This window comes from Nuphar pumila, chromosome 15 (genome assembly GCF_984573655.1).
Source record: "Nuphar pumila chromosome 15, dmNupPumi1.hap1.1, whole genome shotgun sequence".
In the NCBI taxonomy this organism is placed as follows: domain Eukaryota; kingdom Viridiplantae; phylum Streptophyta; class Magnoliopsida; order Nymphaeales; family Nymphaeaceae; genus Nuphar; species Nuphar pumila.
The window spans coordinates 89,641,522-89,658,831 of NC_143263.1; the positions used below are offsets into that span (position 1 = coordinate 89,641,522).

A 17,310-nucleotide genomic window follows, 5' to 3' on the forward strand; every position below is an offset into this window, starting at 1 on the left:
GGAGAGGGTTTCAGTGGGCAATGGAGGAGAGAGAGAGAGAGAGAGGCGATGAAGAGAGTCGGCTTTCTTTTGCCCCTTTTTTGCTTACGAAGGGTTTTCAAACCCTAAAAAAGAGTTTTGCAAAGGAGCCCCTTTGATTTTCAAGATTTTACAAAAAAAGGGCTCCCGAGGTTTTTAGCAAAAAATTGATTTTAAAAGTTTAAACTCATTTGTTTTTTTTCGTAATTTTTCCATTTTTTTTGGTTTTTGTGTTATTTTCCATTTTTTGCATTTTCTAGAATAAAGTCTTAAAAGTTTCACGAGAAGACAAAGATTTAAAACTAATTTTTGTGTTTTTGCAAAGATATTTACAAAAGGGATTTTTTCTGAGAATTAAAAGCTATTTTGAGAAAATTTCTTCAGAAAATGGGTTCATATCCGGATTTTGAGAAAATATTCGATGTTTAAAGCCTCGAATCGAGAAATACAGAGTTGGGGATCCAACAGAGTGCCGGATGAACTGCCCGAGCCATTCAGAACCATTTTTGGTATTTTTGTAATTTTTAATTTGGAAATCGGACAACGAGGCTCAGGTTTTGGATTTAAAACACTGGGTTCGGATTCAGAATTGAATTTGAATATATCAGTATGGAATTTAATCCAGAAAATCTGAAGAATAACTGAATTTTAGTTTTGATTTTCTCAGAAGATGGAGCCAGGGTCTAAAAGGTCATTTTTATAAAACTTTGAAAAATTTGGGGTGTTCACACCGAGTCTCGGGTCCAGTCATGGGCCCGAGACGTGCCTCGAATCCTCCTTCTGCTGGATATGTGGCGTTTGGATCCGCGCTCGCTTGGAGTAAGTACGCAACATGTCCCTGCATCGGGTCACCTTACCTGCGATCGGATCCAGATCCTGGGTCCGACCGGCCATCCTCTGAAGTGGATCGAGTTCCTGGGCCGAGTCTGGGTCACGTGGTACAGACCTAGTCGGGTCCAACTCTGTATCATAAAGCTAGTCCGGTTGTGGTGATGATATTTAGATTCCGTTGCAACCTTTATCTTTCACGAAATTACGCGTCAAGATATTTATCAATCATCATTTGAATCATCTCGGTGTAACGACATGAGATCTTCGTCGATGGTGTGGGTGGGGGTGGGGGGGGAGGGTAATGAATCAACCTCTCTGTAACCGTTCTCCTAATATGCATCATTGTCTTGTTCTTCGTTCCGTTCAGATGAAGATAATATAATCTCGTACATATTTCTTGGTATTACCTTCTGCGCTATATTCATTTCTCTCTTTGTGAGATTTCTAATATAAAATACTTGCATAGCTTGAGAGGCTAAAATAAAGGGATCCTCCTCATATGCTGGGTGAGACATGTTGACACATGTAAAGTATTTGTCCTTACGTATGTGCCTATTATCAAACCAATCACATCTAAACGTATACACCAAATTTCATCATATATATTTAAATTCGATAATATCTTTTACAACATCGTAATAGTCTATATCAGGCTCCACTATATCGCCTTTACACGTAACCATTACCCCACTATTATGAAAACTACAGTTTTTACCATAAGACTGTGTATGAAACCCGATCCCATCATCACAAGTTTGATAGGATTGTGATAGCACTCAGGTTCTCTTACGAGAATTCATAATTTTGGAGAAACACCCTCGTGATTCTGTAGAAACCAACTTGCGAACTCCTGGTCATATTGTATTGTAGCTTCCTAAATATTGTTGCACAAACTGTGAATTATCTGTCTGTGTTCCTTTAGATACGGCTCACATTCAACGCAGATGTCTAGTACATACCGATGAGCTCTCGCACGTTCTGAATAAAAGTACAAGTGATAAAATGCCTCAATCTTTCACACAAATGTCATATGAGAATACAGACAAATCGAGTGTCCTTGCTGTACTGGGTTTGTTATCTTGCCGCTCCTGATGGTTAAATCTAGTATCATTACCACTAATATACATTAGGTAAAAGGTCACACATTCTGGCTTTGTTCCTCACAGTTCGCTTTAATCTACCAAGGAATCTCTCTATCGGATACATCCAACGATATTGTATTGGTCTAGCAAGTTCGGCCTCACGTGGTAGATGAATGGCTAGGTGCACCATGATGGTAAACATGCGGGTGAAAATATAATCTCCAAAGCGCATAAGATTACTGAAATATTTTCTTTCATCTTCATTGAAGCATCTCTTCTCAACGTCTTTGCACACAATAGTCTGAGCATATCGCTCAGACTGATTAAAGGCATGCCGATTGTCTTCTTTAGATATCCACGAATTAGAATAGGAATTAGGCGCTGGAAGAAGACGACCACTATCATGACTTTTCATTCCAAAAAATTTAGCATTGTTTTTGTTTACGCATGGCTTAATGTTAGATGCATAGTCGTCGAGAAACTTCATATCCTTCAACCAATCAAGAAACTCCTTATGCATACTCGAAAATGTGTACTGGGCATGTGGTTTCTTCGGTGTTGCACCGCTTTTGTCTAAATGCAGGTGATGATGTATCTTTCTGAGTTTTAAATCTTCCCATGCATTTTCATTGTCCTTTGTTTTCCCTTTCACATCGAGCAATGCATATAAGATATTGTCACATATGTTATTCTCAACATGCATCACATCTAAGTTGTATCTTAGCTTCAGTGATGACCAATGTGATTGTTGAAAAAATATGTTTTTTTGTCCAATTTAGATATCGTTTGTTGTCAACATGTTCTATTATTTTTCCACCAACCCATACTTTTTCGAAATCAATAGTAACATTACTTAACTCTACCTCTAGTTTACCTCCAGATAATTCATATGGTGGCCCTCTAAGCTCTACTTTACCGTCAAACTCCTTCTTTTGATGACACCATGGGTGATCTTCTGGTAAGAATTGACGATGTGTCATGTAACACGTCTTCTTGCCAAACTTCAAGCTATCTGACCCTGTATTGATGTTGCAAACTGGACACGCAAGCTTCGCTTTCGTAGACCACCTTGATAAGTTGGCTTATGCTGACAAATCATTGATAGTCCACGTTACCGCCTCTCGCATCTGAAATATCTCTTTTGATGCGTCATACGTGCTAATGCCTTCATCCTATAACTCTTGCAAATCTTTGATTAACGACTATATGTAAACATCTATTTAATTTTCGGGTGCCTTTGATCTAGGGATGATTAGGAAAAACTGTATGTAAGGATCTTTCATTCACATCCATGTACGCAAATTATACGACAATAATACTACGAGTCACATGTTGAATGACCGACTCATATTTCTGAATGGATTGAAACCGTCGCTTGTCAAGCCGAGACGAATATTGTGTGGTTCCGCCGTGAACAATATATGTTCTCTGGCAAACTCCTTTCACACTACAGTATCTAATAAATGAATTAGTATATTTTCATTGCTTGCACGTCGGATCTTGTGCCACCTCATATTTGATATTGCTTTTGTTGTCATGAACAAACACTCTGACCTTGACTTTACGGAAAAATATTGTAACACCTTTTGAGAAACTTTCATTCTTTTGCCTTTGTGTGATTTTTATCTTTAAGCATTGCACTTTGGGCACATTTCTTTATTCTGATGCTCCTCTCAGAAAAGCACGCAGTCATTCATGCATGCATCTATCTTCACGTAATCAGCGATTCACAAATTTATTCATCTTGTAGTAAGAGTTTGACAATCTTTTCCATTTGGTCAACGCCTCTTTCAACAAATCAATCAACATATCGAACGATTTGTTACTCCAATTGTTCATTGATTTGATATGTAACAACTTCAGAATGAAAACTAATTTTGTTAACTTTGTACAACCAGGATTTAGATAGCTCCGGGCATCACCCATTAAGTCTTGAAGGGGCCTGCGTTTGCCATTATCGTCTAGAGTTGGATTCAATGTTGTCCTCATAATAACATCGTTCAACATTTCTTCGATCTGATCATGAACCTCTGTCGTATCCTCACTTTCATCATGCTGTACATGCATTGTATCTACGTGGGTTGGGCCACACTCACATGAGACTGAATATATTCTATGGTAGAACCATGTCCAATCAAGTGTAGTTTGATCAGTGGTAGAACTTTATATTTTTTATTCTTGCAGTCCCGACATGGGCATCACATTCTACCAGCAGAATCGACATGAACACATGACACTTCAATAAATCGATCAATTTCATATGTATAATGTTCAAAACTTTTGTCGTGAACTTGTATCCACGATTTATCCATATTCACATATGGCGACCCCACTATATTCAACAAGAGAATCTTTGATCAATGACATTTACAAATAAAAACACACATTTCTAAAATTCAAAAAAATGCTCCTAAAATTCTAAGTTTCTAACATTCACATAAATATGACTTTCATTATTGAAAGTTAATAAAAATTCATTGAAATTAAGGACAATCATAGGTTAGCCAAATATTGTATTACAATGAGAAAATCAAGCAACAAACACATGCGATTCACTTTCTCATTTGAATGAGAAAGTGAATCTCATTTGTATAAGCAGTCGAACATAAAAAGGTAAGTTGTGAGAGTGAATCTTATTTGCCTTTGCAAATGAGTCACTTTCTAATTTGCTTGAGATTCAAAATCACATGAGACCCCATGTGATTTTGAATCACATGTGATTTTGAATCATGTTTTGAAAGGAGCAGCCGAACATAACCTTAATGTTATAATTGTTCATAGATTTTTTTCATAGTTGCTTGAAATGGGTGCGGGTGTTGCGATGGATACAAAGTGCTAGCACTAATATGTGAGGATTTAAAAATTTTCAAGTAAATTTTTACTAAAACACGTACTGATATGGTTTCAAAAGATTTTAGCGAGTTTTCAATAAGCATTGGCACCACTTTGAAAGAATTGGTATGAGTTACCATACATTAAATTTTCATAATAGTACATACAAATCAAAATAGTTAAATATGCACATTGGATGAATCATTTGTATTTTATTTTTATCATAGTGTTTGAAAATCTTTATGAAAATAGTGTTTTTTGCATTAATAATTGCTTTTTGCATGTCAATGTTAGTAATATCAACAAGTCTAACACTTATAATGCATATAATTGAGTTTCCACTAGTTATTGGACTAGTTTTTTAAGTAATTGGAACACGTTTCTTAAACATTTATGGTTTCTAAAACAATTTTTTTATCAATATCAGATACTGATACACCTGGTACATGATACTGGTTGATACAACTATGGATTTTTTATTAACCACAACAAAATTTAGATGCATTTTAAAAAAGTTAAAAATGCAGGTGCATTTTTATTTTTGCCAAAAAACGGATGATTGGGTGTAGGCATAAAAAGTACTGACCCGAATAATATCCGGGTCAACCCGAACCCAACCCAAACAATGTGCAGGTTCAAAACCCCGGCTGTACGTTGAATAATAACTGGTGGGGGTACGGGGATCCATACTCTGCATCTCCAAATCTTACATTAACACTCTCATTCTTTTCTTCCATGCCCTTTTTTATAATTGGTCGTCCTTTGCCCCAACATCACCATCAGAATGAGCTAAATCGGGTGGAAGCTAAATCGGATCAACGAACACTATAGTTGTATATCACCAACAAACACAGCAAACTACAATTATTTTGCTGCACAAATCAACAAACACAGCAATCCAGACCACAATAGTTGTATATCACAAACAAACACAGCAAACCAGACCACAATATGTTGTATATGACCAGTAACCAGCAAAATAGGGCTCAAACAAAACAGAACACCTATTCAAAATCACAGTCAAATAGAAATTCAATCTATCAACACTTGATTTGAGGGCCAAGGAACACCAAATTAGGTCAAAACACGCCAAATATGCTGCAAACTGAGTACAGAATTATCAAGCCAAAAACTCAGCAAGCAAATGCATATAACCAAAGCCCATAGCCAAAATCACCCAAGAACAGTCTACCGTCACAAACATTCCATCAGAAACACTTCAAATCTTCACCAAACCCCATGCTTACTTGCAAAAACCACATTCTCTCAATTCCTTACTAAAAAGCGACCAGGATACAACCTTATACAAGCATCAAAATTCACAAATACGATCAGAATAGGATTTTTTCTCAAATCTGGGCACTATCACCCTTAATATCCAGAAAATATTTTGTACGAAACAAAAGAGAAAGAGATCACCAATCAAAACTAACAGGGGTTTGATAAGTAATAACCAAAATCATGCATTCATGGGTTTTTTGTGGGTCAAGTCGATTGATGAAGCTAATAGCGGCGAGATTCATGGCCGTAGTAGAGTAATGGCGAAATATTTATGTCCCTGCTATTAGCTATCAATTAGCGGTGACAAAAATCACGTTGTTATTGCTTAATCAATAGTGGCAAGTTTTTTTCTCGCTGGAAAAGAGTAGCTGCTATTGACCCTCATCTTTGTAGTGTAGATTGTATTTTCTTTTGTTTCATGGAGCTATATTAGTTTATATCTAGTAGAAGGGATTTCCAATGACCCAATTGTCTTATATGTGATTGGACTTGTACCTAAGTCACCCGGATTCAGCCAACCGGGTGCTGCACCTGCATCGACGCGATGCGGGTGCGTGTGCCGTTGCGGTCAACCAAACCCTGGGTGTGGGCAATGCACCCAGGGTCATTTACCAATTTTTGGACAAAAAAAATGCCCGATGAAAAGGGCTGAGGGGAGGAGGATTAGGGTTGCTTCCTGAAGCCGACTCCTTCCGTCCGCTCCTCAATTATCAAGTACGTCTCTCTCTCTCTCTCTCACTCTCACGAGCTCTTCCTCACTCTCACGGTCTCTCTTCTCTCACTCTCAGTCGCTCTCTCTCTCTCTCTCACTGTTTGTCTTCTCTCTTCTCTCGGTCACTCTCAGTGTCTCTCACTCTCAATCGCTCTCTTTCTCACTCTCATTTTCAATAATGTTATTTGGGGGTTTTGGGAATTCCAAAATTTTTTCAATAATGTTATTTGGGGGTTTTGGGCTTTCCGAAAATTCTCGATGAATTGATGATGCAATATCCTGTAATCGCGCGTGCGTGAAAGAGGCTGAACTCTGCATTTGCTAATGCTGTGATTTGATTTTTTTATGACTGTTTTATGTGATTTTGTTGTTGGCTATCAGGTTGTTAACACTGATCGTTAAGTAGAAAAAAATTGTGTATACACAATCTGTTTAGACGTTTTCCTTGAAATAAAATATTTTTATTAGATTCCTGAAATAAAATTGTGCATGCATGATGATGAATTGATTTGATGATATTGTGATAATTGTTTTTTATTTCATTAGTGTTATTGTTAACTGTTAAAACTTAAAATATATCTATCTATCTATCTATCTATATCTATATATATATATATATATATATATATATATATATATATATATATATATATATATATATATATATATATTTTGCCGCACCCCAGTATCCCTGCACCCAAGTTTTTTGAAAGTGCCGCACCCGCACCCATGTGACATAGATTTGTACGTACCAATTGTTATACCTTTGATGATTCCTGTTTTTCTTTTCTCTCATTCTTTTGCTGAAATCCAATTATTTGTTGTCTAGCTTGGGACTGGATATTTGCTTGCTTTCTTTGACTTTAATTTTGTGTCTTTTCATCTTTAAAGAGATGTATGGGTGTAAATGTTTTTATTGGACATGAAATCAACACTCAAGAAAGAAAGCTGGTTTAAGTATCTGCTCCCCAGATACTCTGTTATCACCTTCGCTAAGAAAATGTGTCCGAAGCTGAAATCTCACAAGTATTACCTCATCATGGCCATCGGAGGCAGGAAACCATACTTGAAATCTGAAATCTCTCTCTCTCTCTGTGTGTGTGTGTGTGTGTAGAATAAGTTTTAGTGCCGATCAAAAATCAGAATAAGCTTTAGCTCCCAAAGATGATTAATATATTGCTAGTTTTCTTCAATGTTTTGCTTTCTTTCTGTTCCCATTGACAAGCTGACCTGCAATGTGTTGCTGTCTGGTCTGTATGAGTATGTTCTTTTGCTACCTTTATGCCAGAAATGTTTATGTCTTGATTAATTTAACTTGTTCTTGTTGGTAAGGTTCTAATAGCTCTTTATTCGTATTGTCTTCCAAAGAGAATTTCCTTGATTTTTATCAGTCTCCCTTAACAGTGGAGAAAAAGAAGGCTTTTTAGATAAAAGTGCTGCGATATTGAGATAGTGAAGTGATATTTTCATTATTTGACAGTTTATTTGTGGTGCATTATTTGTTCGATTCCATTTAGTCTGCCTATCCAGGAAGGTGCTTCAATTTAAGGCCTTGATTCAGCCCATCAGTTGTGCAACTGAGGAAGGAAAAAATGGCCATGTCATGACAAATTAATTACAATGGATAAGAAGGAACACATAGCAAACCATGTGGGAAAATCTTAATATCCCCAACTTCTTGAGGAGAACAGCTTGTTAGGGAACGCTCAAACAAGAAAGTGAAGAAACAAGAATAATCAAAATACAAAGAAGAGGGACACAGAGATTTACGTGGAAAAACCTCCCCTCAAAACCAAGAGAGAGAAAAAAACCACGGCCGCCCAAAGGAAAACCTTTATTGCTCTTTTTCGACTGTTACAAGAGAGAAAGAAAATAAAGTATTTATAAGGCCAGGGCGACAACCCTAAACCTAAACAAGTCGGGTCTGATCCATAAGAAACCGGGTCCCAAACATAAGGCCCCCAAAAAAATCTTCCGGGGGGGCGCTGCCCCCCTATGGCCCCCCGCCAGGGGTGGCCCCCCTGACCCCCGCAGGGACCTGCACCGGGGGGGGGGGGGTCTGGAATCAGGCTCCACAACTCATCACAGCTTCGTCTCGAATATATTTAAGGTTTTCCTTTCTTTCTTTCTGTATATTTGTTTGCAAAAATAAAAAAAATCTCTGTTTCTGTGTTGAAGAGGAACAAAACACATTTTTTATTTATTTTTATGCTCCTTCCATTTAGATTTCATATTGGAATCATTGATGCCCCCATTGCCCCTCTATCCGTTCTTCACAAGGAATGATTAACTACCACTCCTAATCTATAGATCTTGTGTAAATGCTTGTTTTTGCAGGTCTGCGTGACAGGCATCAGTTGGAGCTAGAGAATTTGACTTTAACAACACAACCCCTTAAGACTTTGAAATATTTTATTCTTGCTACTCTGCAATATCTTAAGCAATCCACAGTATATATTCTAACAAAAGGAGGGTGGTTGCTGCTACTGCTATTCATTACAGCTGCATTTGGACAATATTTTATAACTGCAGATGGGCATCATGAAAAGGTATTCAATGTTTATTTTGGACCAGGTTTCAGTCTAAATGATTCCTCTAGTAAGTTTGGGAAGGCTAATATGTGACCCCAATGATGTGATTTATAGTTTTATAGATGATTATTATTATATGGCTATAGATATTTGCGATTTCAGCGATTTGAAGCATCTTCTTGAATTGTCCTTTGACCAATGCAATATTGAAGGTTCATTCTAGGATATCTAAAGATAAGAACAATGTCTGCTGCAGGCATTGGAGGAACCAAATTTATCATTAATTGTCTGACATTTCTGAAATTTATTTAGTTGAATGAAGTTATAATTGTGTTCACTATTGATTGTGCAGCATGTTCAGGAGTTTCTATTCTATGTCAGATATGGAGTGTGGTGGTTGGCTCTTGGAGTTGCGTCATCAATTGGACTGGGTGAGTTGAGTATAAGTTACCTAGTTCAACCATGATACCCTTTCCATCTTTTTCAGAAGTCTTTGGCAGTTTTCTTTCTCATTTGGGAGGCCACTTTCCCCTCTGAAAAATTAAATATTTGTTGGTGATCACAAGGTTTTCTTTTGTAGCATCTATGCATGTTAGTACTTTCTTGTAGTCTGGTCACTCACTCACACACATTTACATACATACCTACATACATACATACATATATATTTATATAAATATAAATAAATAAATAAAATATGTATATATATATATATATATCTTTCAAGGTAATTTCTCGTCGAGGGTTTTTCTTGGAGAGATTTTCAGTAAGTGTTTTTTCTCCGGAAAATCTCAGGAGTTTTAAAATAAAAAATATAAAAAACAATAAGAAAGATAAGAAAATAATAGATTTTGTAGCATTTTTCTTTAAAAATGATAAGGAAATAAGTTTGAAAAGTTTTTAAAATGCAAAAGAAAAAAAACTACAAAAATGGGCATAAAATATATAAAATGATATATTTTTTAAATTATCATGATAATATCGCTTCATTATCACCATATTTTGATTTCAGGTGATATTTTGAAAATATCGCAATATTATCAGCTTACCTTAAATTACCAATAATATCGTGATATTTTCAAAATATCGGCGATATCAATGGCTATGTATGTATGTAACATAGATATATATAGACATAAAATGTTAGAGCTACGTCATGACGCCATCATCTGTTTAAACACAAAAGCAAATGTTTGCCATTTTATTGTCAAAGGCTAAGTTAGCATATTTATTCCTTTTTGTATTATTCTTGAACAGTATTTTGACCAATTGTTACAACTACATACTAGACATACGACTATGATACATGTAAATATGATATACAGATGTTATTGAGGTCAACATCTTTATTATAGGGATGGGCATCTAATATATGGTGCAAAATTGCAAATAGAATCAGGATTTCCATAAAGGCTCCCCTTTTATCTTTTTAATACTGATGAAGAAATATGATTTGTTGGAATGCCAACATCTAGCTTTCATGTTAAAAATCAAAAGATATTCCCCAAGATAGGCTATGATTGATTTTCTTTGTTGTACCCTTTCTGGGGTATTCTATGAGGTATGGGACCCTTTGTTACATGAAGGATTCCTTATGTATCAATCATAACTTTATTAAGGTAGATCTCTTGGTGGGGTGTAATTCTCAGAAGCTTTAGTGTCCTCATGCCAATTATGTTTGTGCAGTAAGTTACTTAAGCAGTCTTGTCGACTCCATTCATGCAAATTGTTTACTCACTTTGGATGTGATAAATATCAACCCAAATGGGGCATCATGTATCACGTCTATGCTGAAATGATGTACTTGAGCTATATAAGCCTGCACAAATGGAGGAGAAAATTTGTCATTGCAATGTGCATGTTCATTAGCCAATTATGGACCACTTGCCCACTAAATGCTGTTTAAATATGGGCAGACCTATGATGCACTCTCAATTAACCTGGTTATGTAATAGTTGGCATGACCAGTTGATATATTGCAAGCTGTCAGCCACTCAAAATGCTAGGGTAAATAATGGCATGCCATAATGTTTAGCCACCTCAGCCAGCCATGATACACCTTGCAATCTATGTCACATAGGTGTGGGTACGGGTGCGGCGATGCGACACTTTAAAAAAACTTGGGTGCGGGGAGGGTATATATATATATAATTTTTAACAGTTTTAAGTTAACACTACGTGTATGTGTGTGCATTTATATATTTATATATGTAATATAGATAAAAATGGACTTGATTAGGGTTAACTGAATCTACTTTTGGATAGAAATGGACCTCAGTATGGTTGACTTCACCTAACACAAAGGAAGCTGTGTCCAACTGTCGCACCCGCCTGGGTGCGGTCCCCTGTTAGAAGAGTCCGTGTGACATAGCTTGCAATCCATCTGGGACAAGCCATGATTAGATCCAAACTGCATTGGGATGATGTCAGCACTCTTGTCAAATCTAAGACAATGTCTCCCATCAATTAGCTGAACCAAATAATGTTGCAAATATTCCACCAAATGAAATGTCTTTCTCCAGGACAACATCACAATTTGGCATACACGGGTGCTCTTGTGCCCATCAACACAAACAGGTGACTCTAGTTTCTGTTGTGATCCCAAAGTGTTTCATTGTTTGAGTATCTTAATGCATTAAAGCTACAGAACTTGGCTTCTTCACTGCCTTTTTTGTTATCTGACTTTTTATTATGGTTTTACTAACTGTTAACTGGTCAGTGGTCAGAGGAACCTAAACTTGCATAAACATGTACCATATTGTCTATGATCTTTGGTTTCCTTGTGGACAATAATGTAGCTCTACCCAAGACACTCAGGTTACTTAAGATGTTTAATTGTATGCTTTCCTAAGATTTGAAAAGCTATTTTAGTTAATATTGTGACAGCCTACCAAATGTCTTGACAGTTGATTGAGCAGTAGGAAAATGTTCGCTTGATAATGATTGGCATGATCATAATCATAATGGTTGTTGTGAAGTGATTGATATTTAGAGTAATTGGTCATTCATTAATTTACAATCCTCTCATGAATGAGATAATTTGTTCTGCATAGATATTATTCCTGATTCCAGTTACTGACGTACTGTTTTAGTTTACTTAGTATGTGTAAATATTTTGGTTGAGAAGCTTTGATCAAGTTTATTCAGAGTATTCTGATATTTTGTTTAACATAACTAACCTGTTTGAGTGTATATGCATGGCAGGATCTGGATTGCACACATTTGTTCTATATCTGGGCCCCCATATTGCATTATTTACTGTAAAAGCTATGCAGTGTGGCCGAGTTGATTTGAAAACTGCTCCATACGACACAATTCAATTAAAAATAAGTCCTTCATGGCTTGAGAAGGACTGCTCTGAATTTGGTCCTCCTACATTCCCTGTGTTGCCTGATACACTTGTTAGGGTTCCTGTTAGCAGCATCTTGCCCCAGGTTCAAATTGAAGCTGTTTTATGGGGCATTGGAACAGCACTTGGGGAGCTTCCTCCATATTTTATTTCCAGAGCAGGTATATATCCTGTGTCTATTGTGTTAATCTTGTTGAATTTCCTACATATTATTGTTTTGTTGTCTCAATATAATAAAGTAGCTAAGCATCTAGAAAACAGTATGTGTGCTATTACAGGCTACAATTTGGAGTAATAAGAGAGTCTTTTCTGTTTTTGCTCTGTCTAATGGAACAAAGTTAGGGAATCAACCCATGTTCTAAGTGTTTGTATACAATTTGGTCTTTGTCATGCTTGTTGCTGTTCCTTTTCTTGCTTGAGACCATTTATCTTGCTGGCATTTGAAATCTTCTGATTCAAGTTGAGTCTTTGGCTTCTAATTGATATTGAACCAAGACCACAGATGGTTTCAGTTCACTACAAGTGATGCCACCTTCTTCCACAGTTCCACTAGATTGGTGACTATCTGGCTATCTGCCTACCACCCTCAGTTAGAAGGTTCTAATGAAAGGATAAAGTAGTTGAAAGAAATGCTAATGCTATGCTACATGAATGGAAGAAACCAGTGAAAAAGGAAAAAATAGGGTATAAAAATTCCATGGAAGAATGTTGTGTAGCAGAAAAAGTATCTGTTGGCGGTTCTTTTTCCATACCTAGTTTTTCATCCCGATGAAGGAGTATTTATTTAGAATGGGCACTGTTGTTGTTTCAGCCCTTAATGTGGCTGGCTTGTCATACACCAAAATGTTTCCCATTTCAAGGCAAGCCTCTGAATTTGTTGAATGTAATGAGGTTTCTGAGTGCCTTTCTGAGGTGGCTGTTTCATGGCAACAATGCCTTGGTGGCTGGATAATCTTGGACATTTTTTGGTTGCTACTCGTATGTGCCTATATACCAGTCACCAATATCGCCGATATTTTGAATATATCGCAATATTATTGGCAATTTCAAGCTTGCCGATAATATTGGGAATATATCATGATATTTTCAAAATATCGGCAAATAAAAAATATCACGATAATATCACAATATTTGAGTTTTTTTTTTTAAAAATTTTAAGTTTGCATTTCCTATTTTTTTGTTTCTTTTATATTTTAAAACCTTTAAAACATGTTTATTTATATTTTTGAAAGAAAAATAATATAAAACTTATTATTTTCTTTGGTTTTTTGTTGTTATTTATATTTTTTTCATTTTTTTAACTCCTGAGATTTATCAACTTTTGAAAATCTCTCCGAGAAATACCCTTGCCAAGAAATTACCTTTAACGATACAAGTGACTATGCTATATACCCTACTCTTTCTTCCACATACTGTGCATCTCGGCCATGTGCTTTTGTGTAATCATTGTCTTAGAGGGAGTTGTTACATTTTAGTTACATTCTATGTCATAGGGATTCGGCTAGCAGGGTGCCGCACCCGCGTCGACGCGACTCGACGCGGGTGCGGTCAACCCGATCCTGGGTGCGTTGACCGCACCCAGGATCATTTAGGTCCATTTTTTTTGGATTTTTTTAAAAAAAAAATCTGCCCTATGAAATGGGCTGCGGAAATTTAAAAAAAAAATTCTGCTGACTTCTGCTTGCTGCTGCTGCTCTTGTTTTATAAAGGGGCACTTTTAAAACCATCTAAAATTGAAGAGCCTTTTCAATCCAGATCCTTCTTTTTCGTAAAGGATTTTCTCTCTCCATAATAAATGATAATAATGGTGGTAGCCTTGCTGGCTATTAGTATTCACTGTTCTCTTGACGAGATGGGTGCTCTAGCTGTAGCCTTGTGTAGACCTCTCTTTTCCACATGTCCAATCCAATAAATTTCTTTTAGCTGTCGTGCAACTGTATATAAAATGAAATTTGAAGAATCCTATGGCGTGGCAGTGGAGTCGTAGGCCTCATGAAGATTCTCTCTCCAACAAACCACATCAAACCTTGCGCTTATATTTTTTTTCGTGAAGACCAGGGAGTTTCAGACATGATTGAATCATGACAGTCAGCAGAACACAACAGGCTGGGTCGATCAGATTGTCAATCCTTTCGTTTCATCAATTTTGTCCCGTTGCAGCTGCTTGCTGCTGCTGCTCTTGTTTTATAAAGGGGCACTTTTAAAACCATCTAAAATTGAAGAGCCTTTTCAATCCAGATCCTTCTTTTTCGTAAAGGATTTTCTCTCTCCATAATAAATGATAATGATGGTGGTAGCCTTGCTGGCTATTAGTATTCACTGTTCTCCTGACGAGATGGGTGCTCTAACTGTAGCCTTGTGTAGACCTCTCTTTTCCACATGTCCAATCCAATAAATTTCTTTTAGCTGTCGTGCAGCTGTATATAAAATGAAATTTGAAGAATCCTATGGCGTGGCAGTGGAGTCGTAGGCCTCATGAAGACTCTCTCTCCAACAAACCACATCAAACCTTGCGCTTATATTTTTTTTCGTGAAGACCAGGGAGTTTCAGACATGATTGAATCATGACAGTCAGCAGAACGCAGCAGGCTGGGTCGATCAGATTGTCAATCCTTTCGTTTCATCAATTTTGTCCCGTTGCCTCAAAGTACACAACAAGCAGAACGTGGGTAACGAGTCTTCAAACAAACACACCAACAAAAAAATTGGACCCCCGACCCGCGTCGGGGGAACCCCCGGACCCCCTTATATATATAAACATTTTTGCCCCTGCCGCACCCCCGCACCCGGGTTTTTTGGAAGTGCCGAATCCCCGCACCCACACCCGCACCCATGTGACATAGGTTACATTCTTTAATAGCTCGGACTGCCGAAGTTAAGATTCAGGTTCATGATCAACCTATTTCTTTCTTGACCCTTGGCTGTCTTAGTTTAGATAGGAGCTTGATGGTCCTATAAGGCATGACTTAGCTCCCTTTTCTTTAGCATTTCTAATTGAATATCCACGGAGGGCCTTAAGAGGATTGAGCAACCACTTTGATTCCGTGCCCCCCCCCCCCCCCCCCACCCACACACACACACACACACACATATAATGTGTGTGTGTGTTATTGTATATAGGGGTATTTTAGTCATTTGTAAATACAAGGGTATTATGGTCATTGTACACATTGTACATTTTTCTTATTTTTATTTTTCATTTATTTGTATTTTTTGTAAATCCTAGATTAAGGTTGGGCTTAATGGTCTTTTGACCATATAGCCATTGAGATCTTCCCATCGGCTACATTTCTAGTCATTGGGAAGACCCTAGCGACTCTCTCTTGGTTCCCTTGTGTAAATAAAGGGGTTCAAAGCTCATATCATGTAAGTTTTTTAATTAAAAGCTTTTGGTGAATACAAATCCTATTTTTAGGTTTGTTGTATGCCCTTAAGTGAGTGATTTGTGTGTATTTGTGATTGTGTAATTGACCCATTAGTGGTCATTGTGATTGAGTATGTTCATAAGAGACATCTTTGTATTTCATTCCATGGAATCAGAGCCTTGGTGCTCTTTTTATAGTTTTGAGGTTCTCAAGAGACTTGTGGGAGATCGAGAAGATTAGATAGAGCCTCAGGAAGTGTGCACATAGCCTCACTTTAATATTGATGCTCGTGTGGCTGATTGTGTATTGTATTGATATTCTCCATAGTAACAATACATATCGTACAATATGGTATGATATTTACAACATTTGGCGTACATATCTGAGGACACTCATCGCCGGAGGTCGAAGGAGGTCGCCGAAGGCCTAGAAGTCGGTGGAGAGAGAGAGATTTGTAAATGAAACACAAACCCTATGTGATTTGTTTTTTTTTTTCACAATTTTTTTAAAAATGACCATTTTGCCTTAAGAAACATAGCTTCTTCTTTTTTGGTAAAAAAAGTTTAATAAGGGGGGTAAAACTGTCCAAACCCTTAAAAAAAGAAAACTCGCTTCCTGATTTTGGGAAGCGAGCTTCCCTTTGTTGGGAAGAGTGTTTCCCATTAACGGGGAAGCACACTTCCTATTATCAGGAAGAACAATTCCCAATTAAAATGGGCGCTTCCCTGTATGTTTCAGAAGCGCCGCATTTCGCACTTCCGAAGCACATTTTTGGGAAGTGTGCTTACCCACTCCTATAGGCGCTTCCGGTAACCCTGGTTCAAACTATACATAAATTTACTAGAATATTTTTTTTTCATATACATTCTACTTTAGCATCTTGTAGTTAAGTGGAAACTTCAGCTGTTTCAAGTTCTACAATGAACATTTTACTTGTGCAGTTGATCAAGAAAAAACTGTTTTTTCACCATCTTCAAATGACCACAAGAAAAAACTCATGAGATGCAATAATGTCAATGTTTCATAATTGTACAGCAAGCAAAACACATCTGGGCTTTCCTGTATAGTAAAAGTCATTTAGGTCAGTTGTATCTATACTGTCAGTGTTGCTTTTTTATCATTATCTGCATTTCAAATTGCTTCTAGTTGTTACATTTGACACATTAAAAAGAATTTTTTCTTTTAAAAATGCAATAACAGCTTCCTATTGATGAACATCCTATTTTACTTGCTAAATTGTTGGAATCCTTATTTGGTTAATCCTCCATCTTTCATGTGCTTCAGGACCTTGGTCAGTTATATAAATGCT

The 17,310-nt window shown here is 36.9% G+C and overlaps 1 protein-coding gene across 3 annotated transcripts in view; it reads left to right on the plus strand.

Moving 5' to 3' along the window:
• Window positions 1-17,310, plus strand: part of LOC149815952 (vacuole membrane protein KMS1-like) — an 84,250-nt gene that overhangs the window by 31,677 nt on the left and 35,263 nt on the right. For all 3 annotated transcript variants that reach the window (XM_089989443.1, XM_089989444.1, XM_089989442.1), the window contains exons 2-4: window positions 9,094-9,305; window positions 9,640-9,718; window positions 12,492-12,797. In XM_089989443.1, the coding sequence (XP_089845569.1) occupies window positions 9,094-9,305; window positions 9,640-9,718; window positions 12,492-12,797 (597 nt within the window). The remainder of the gene's footprint in view (window positions 1-9,093; window positions 9,306-9,639; window positions 9,719-12,491; window positions 12,798-17,310) is intronic.